The 6,000-nt window shown below is 39.0% G+C and overlaps 1 protein-coding gene across 3 annotated transcripts in view; it reads right to left on the bottom strand.

Moving 5' to 3' along the window:
* Positions 1-374: 374 nt before the first annotated feature.
* The window catches only part of MPP7 (MAGUK p55 scaffold protein 7), a 148,280-nt gene continuing 142,654 nt past the window's right edge, over positions 375-6,000 (bottom strand). For all 3 annotated transcript variants that reach the window (XM_077173624.1, XM_077173633.1, XM_054646655.2), the window contains 2 exons: positions 4,932-5,075; positions 375-3,549 (listed from right to left, as the gene is read on the bottom strand). In XM_077173624.1, the coding sequence (XP_077029739.1) occupies positions 3,370-3,549; positions 4,932-5,075 (324 nt within the window). In that variant the 3' untranslated portion in view covers positions 375-3,369. The remainder of the gene's footprint in view (positions 3,550-4,931; positions 5,076-6,000) is intronic.

The raw sequence follows: 6,000 nt of genomic DNA, 5'->3' as shown, positions 1-6,000 counted from the left end.
ACCTTACAGCACCTTCCAGTACCTAAAGGAGCTACAAGAGAGCTTGTTACAAGTCAATGTAGCAACAGAACAAGGGGGAATGGCCTTAAACTGAAGGATGGTGGGTTTAGACTATGTGTTAGGAAGAAATTTGTTACTGTGAGGAAGGTAAGACACTGAAACAGGTTGTCCAGAGACATTGTACATGCCCCATCCCCAGCAATGTTCAAGGCCAGGTTGGATGGGGCTCAGAGTAACCTGGTCTAGTGAAAGTGTTCCTGACAATGCCAGGGGTGTTGGAACCTCTTTGAGGTCCCTTCCCACACGAACCATTCTATGAGTCTATGATATGTTATGGAGCAATTTTCAATAAAGAAAAAAAAAACCACCTTCAGTGGTGTATCAATAATTTATTGTTTTGCATAAGAAGGTAAGATCAGATTTCAGGTAAGACATCAACCAAGGACCTGATGGTGAATTCAAGTATAGAGTTTGGTACAATATTAAAAAATACTACCCTTTGTTTGACTACAGCAAACAGCTAGAACACAATAAAAACATCTGGACTTGACTGTCAAAACATACATTTCTCTAAAAACCCACACAGCACAACTTGAATATGTGGAATATTGGAAACACGTTTAGTTGTCTTCGTTCCCAAATTCTTAGGAGTCAAAGGAACAATCCACCCCCCTGTTCCCCTTAGTATCCCAGAACAGTTCAGCACAGCTCAGTATCCATCATGATAAGCAGGCTCCTGTCCTGTTGAAACTGCTTGACTAAGATATTTTTTCTGCTTAGACCTACTGTCATCTCTGCCTGCCTCATGGAGGGCTTTGATTTTTAGCTTTTGAAGCTAAATAATACAATAATGTTGATTTTTAAAGAGCAATTTAGTAATGTAATTAAAAACGTTTCTGACTCGTCGAAGACTGTGCACGTTTTACTCTGTTAAATGCTTGGCTCTATGTTTTTGAGATTCCCTTTCTTCTGCAGGTGTTACCATTCAGGAATTGGCTCCTGGCTCAGAGAGGGGCAGGCAGCCATGGCTGTGGGAGCCTCCTGCCAGGATGTGCTGGGATCAGAGGGTCGGTGGCTCTGGGAGCTCCACGCTGCCCAGGACAGCAGAGCTGTGCTCAAGATCCTCCCAGACCACACCGACCCAGGAATGGGAAATAAATTAATTTCAAAAAGACAGGAAAAACAGCCTGAGGACAGCCAGAACTGTCCCTACCAGGGAGTTTGCAGATTATTCTAGCATCTACTTCACAAAGAGAAAAGCAGGTCCCTTATGCAAGCGTTGACTGTACCCCAATGTTCCAAGACAGCCCAAGTTAGGAGCAGTGCTAATAGTGTTTTAGTGAGGACTGAAGCCCCTCCTGTTGGAAATGGCCACATCCTGAGAGATGCCAAGGGTCCTCTCCATTTCTAGATATGGTGAAGTCACTTGGCATCTCACAGAAAAAGGCAAACTAACCCGCTGAATTCCATATCCCCTGAAAAATAGTTTGATTTTCAGTGATTAAAAAAAATAGAAAATGTTTTCTCAACTCAGATAATCTCTATGCAATTAATTTAATCAACAAATTCCTATTTATGTTACAAAAAAAGTTTAAGTCCACCAGGAAAATGGTGAAATTTGACAGAAGTTACAGTGGAGCTGTTCAAGCAGAGCATGTGTCCATACTGGGACTCAGTACATCTGTAACTCTTGCATAAACTTTTCCAGACTCCCAGGGATTCGGCTGTTGTTTCTTGCATTTCATTTGTTTTATAAGACTCTAAGCCAAATGCAATGGCCCACACATTAAATACACATTTAGAATAAAACTGCAAAACCTCATGGCTTTATCAGCATATGAACTGAAATAAAATATTTACATGGAATGTTGAGCTCCATTTACAGAGACTGTTTCAAATTACAGACTAGTAATCTCTTTAATAAATGATCACATTGACAAGAAATTTAAAAACTTAACATCCCTTTTCAACCCTTTCATAAATATATAAAGTTTCACTAAATTCTTTTTTTCTTTAAACAAGAGAGCTATATTCTCTTTACAGATTAACATGAAATAATGGTTTCCTGTTTGAATGCCACAGATGGGATGATGTGAAGTCAGCAAGTTCCTATAGACATTCTGTACTTACAAGACATATTCACAACACAACACACAGGTGTTACTTGGTCTTTACATCTGAACTCATTTCCTGCATATCAGTAGTAAGTAAAGAAAAATACCAAATTATCTATATTAAAAATACATTCCTCTAATATACATTTGCTTAACACTGACACATCAAATCTTAAAATGGGGTTTCCAACTGTCTTGTTCCCAGTGACAAGGATGTTTTTTACAGTGAACTCTACAGCATTAATTTATTTTTGAGTGGAGACAAAATACAGGTTTCACTACTAAAAAGTATCAGTACATACTCAAGAATAAAAAGAATTAATCTCTTTCAACTGCTTCTCAGATGTCCATGGTTTCTTCATTTGTTGAAAATTTCTGATGGGAAAATTGTTCTAGAGTGTGCCAAAAATATTTTAAATCAATTTAAAGAGGGAAAAATTATTCTCTACTTTGTTGCTATTCACATCACTTTGCCACTGATTTTACAGAAGTTTAATCCCAAAGACTTTGAAGTTATATACACACTAACCCACATTTTTTCCTATTTAAATAATTATTCCCATGACTTTTCTTTGTTGTGCCACAGAGCATGCCTGAAAATATTTTTAATCCATGCATACTCACAGCTGAGTGTTTCACTATTAAGCCACTGAATACATCTTTCTTTCCATGATTATGTTAATTGCAAAAGAATATTTAAATCAGGCTGTACATGTAAGACAAGGTTCACATCTAGAAAAGTAAAAACACATTGATACATAATTAAAACTATGGTGTCTTCCTCATAAAAATGTTGGTCTCTTTTGCCTGTTTCAGTTCTCTCAAGCACTGAAAGGGCAATAACTTCCAAGTGCTGATGTGCTCTTGTATGGGAACAGTTATGCTTAAAACCACTGAAGTGCTATCTCCAGCATCAATTTGTATCTTCTGCAAACTCTGTGTTAAAAACACTCACCTTGGAAACACACAGATGATGATAAAGAGGTGTTTGGCAGTTTTGCTACACTAGTATTAGCTCACTTTATGGAGCACAGTAAATCTCTGGTTTAATCTGACTGTTCTGCCCCAAACCGTGGGCAGCAGAATTGAAGACACAGGAAATCAAGACCAGTTCCAAGTGCATGAAGAGTATACCTGCTGCTCAGAAGAGCTGAAATCCCTCCTCCCAAGAAAGTAGCCATCAAGTAAAAGCTTAACCATGCCCAAGGTTTAGATGCTGATACAACAGCAGAGGTTTTGTCTGCCTAAAACGTTGCTATGAGTGTAGCCAGCTGACAGGAACCCAGAAGGTCTCGGTCTCCAACCTGTCAAAAGTTGTTTTAAGCTCACTGTAAGCTGTAGCGAGGTCATCGTTGACTATCACCTTGTCAAAAAGGTGGCCATACTGGCTCTCCATCACATGGGCAGATTTAATCATTTCATGAAAATCTTCTTCCTAGTAAGAGCAGTGCAATAAAGATCAGTGCACAGCCAGTCCATAACAACCCTGCATAAACACTTTCTGTATTAAACATGGTCTAATTGCTTATTTCTTATCTCATCAGGAGATGGAAACTGTACCTCTAATTAAAAAAAAAAAAAATAGAGATTACCATTACAAGTGATCTCAGAGAGTATTCTGATGAGTTGACTCAGCTCAACAGGCAATTCTTTCATCTCTCCCTTTGTAGTGCCATAATTAGTCACTGCATGGTAATTACAGAGACATTTCCTTTTAGCAGCACCAGCGGAAAATGTTTCTAGCTGTTTACTTTGATGATACATTTAAAGTTTCATTATGTTAATCTCAGCTTGCTATTAGCACTTACAGCACAGCCCTTTTAAGAGCTTGGTAGGAGTAATCATTCTATGCCTTGTTCGATCTGGCTTAGTGGGTATCATGTTTGGGGAGGGAACAAATCATAGTAATTTGTTTAAATGACTTTGGGAGATGAAACCTGTCCTAACTAAACAATGGTCTGAAGGTTCCTCTTAAGAACAAACTCCTCTTACTTTTTATATACCACAAATCAACATTTTCTTACAGAATGTAATTTCCAAACTATTCCAAATGCAGAGATACTGTCTGTGACTATATCTGTGACTCATTTTGAAACAAAACCTAAAAAATCTTAAGTAACACCTGAATGAGGAAAAATAATACACACTCTAAGTACAGATAAACAATGTAATGATGATCAACTTTGCTGTAGATTTAATTAAAATGTGATTTTATTTTATTAGAAAGAAACAAGTATCTTAATATTGGGTAATGTTATTTTTTTCTGACTATTCACAAAAGCCAGCATTTGTTCCTTGCTTAGATATCTTTTCTTCTTTCTTACAATGTTCCAGTTTTCTATAATATTTAAAAACCCCTCTGTTTCTCTTATCAACAAATATGGGCTTTTTATTAAAGTAGCATTTACTTTTTCAATTGGTTCTTTATATTTGCATTTTCCTCTAAACATAGACTTCTTAATATAGTTGATGAAACAAAAGTTCTTATATTTGAATAGAAACATCTAAGCCCAGGTACAAATTTTTTAAAGGAAATCCACAGCATTCTCTCTTATAAAGATATGCTTGCACTGTGGGGGTTCTTTATTGACATAAAGTCAGGAGCATGGAAACTATGAATACTCATGAACATATCAAACAATGAAAACACCACAGTAAATGTGCAATGTGAGAGAGGTTGAGAAACAGCAAGATGCTCATGTAAGCCCTGACAAGTGCTGTCAATAAGAACCAGAGATCACCTTTATTTTCAAGGTAAACTGCTACAAGAAAACTCCTGACAGGTTCTCCTGGTTTACCATGTCTAATTATACTTACAGTAAAGGGTTTTGCAGTTCCCTTATCATCTTTACTTGAAATAATCTTGGCATTTTTTCTGGTTTCTCTCAAACGGTCAAGTGATGGAGGTTTTATAAATATAACAAATGGTTTAAACTCGTATGTCCGCAAGTGTTTCACTGTCTGGGAAGAGGAAAGATTTTAATTAATTAGTTTATTTTGCACAATGGAATTTACGGTAATAAAAGAAACTCCCCATTGACCATAATAAACCCATAAACATTTCTAGGCAGTTATTTTTCATTTACTGCCATCCTGCTTTGCTGACCAGCATTGATTCATCTAGGGAGAATTTTCAGAAAGGTAAGAAAACTCTTTCTCCAAGGGTGATCATTGCTCTTGATTTCCACATGGCTGCTGGTAAGCCCCATGAAGTCTGGCAAAGTTTGAGTCATGCACACCGGTGCCACTGGCAGTGAGAGGATGGAGGGGAACAGCAGGTATTCAGGGGAGGAGGAAAAGTTCAACCCATTTTAGCAAGAACAACCCTTTCTGTGCCCATGAACATCAGCAGAAAGAGGTGTCTGTGACACTTGCTCACAAAAGGTCAATGATTTTTCTCTTCAGTACTGTGTGCCACCACACAACTCCCTGCTGTTCACTTTTTCCAAGTGAGCCATGCGTGGTTTTAGAGGCAGGTCTATGATTCAGCTGCAGCACAGGGTGGATGGTCAGAAGCTTTCTATTCTCTCCACATTGCCACAGTCCACAGGGAAACCCCAAAGTGGGATCCCAGAATGGATCACAAGCTTGGGTCCCCAAGAGAATTTAGTGCTTTGCAGGAGCCCAGGGCTGTGTGGGACAGGCAATGGACTGGTCAGCTCCTCTCCTCCCCTGGCATGGGCTATGGCTTCCCTGGCTACTCCTCTGCCAGGGCAGCCCCTGCCCTGCTCCTGGGGCACAGCCCCGCAATGAAACTGCCCCGGGAGCTGCGCACAAGCTGCCAGGGCTCAGAAACCATACACTGGCCACCCTTGGAGAAGAGATGCTTTGGCTGGGTTTAAACAAACTAGTCCAGCTCCTAGAAGCACTGTGGTTATTAGGAGCA

This window comes from Agelaius phoeniceus, chromosome 1 (genome assembly GCF_051311805.1).
Source record: "Agelaius phoeniceus isolate bAgePho1 chromosome 1, bAgePho1.hap1, whole genome shotgun sequence".
In the NCBI taxonomy this organism is placed as follows: Eukaryota; Metazoa; Chordata; class Aves; order Passeriformes; family Icteridae; genus Agelaius; species Agelaius phoeniceus.
Note: the sequence above shows the minus strand (reverse complement) of the source record. Positions and strands in the feature narration are given on the sequence as shown.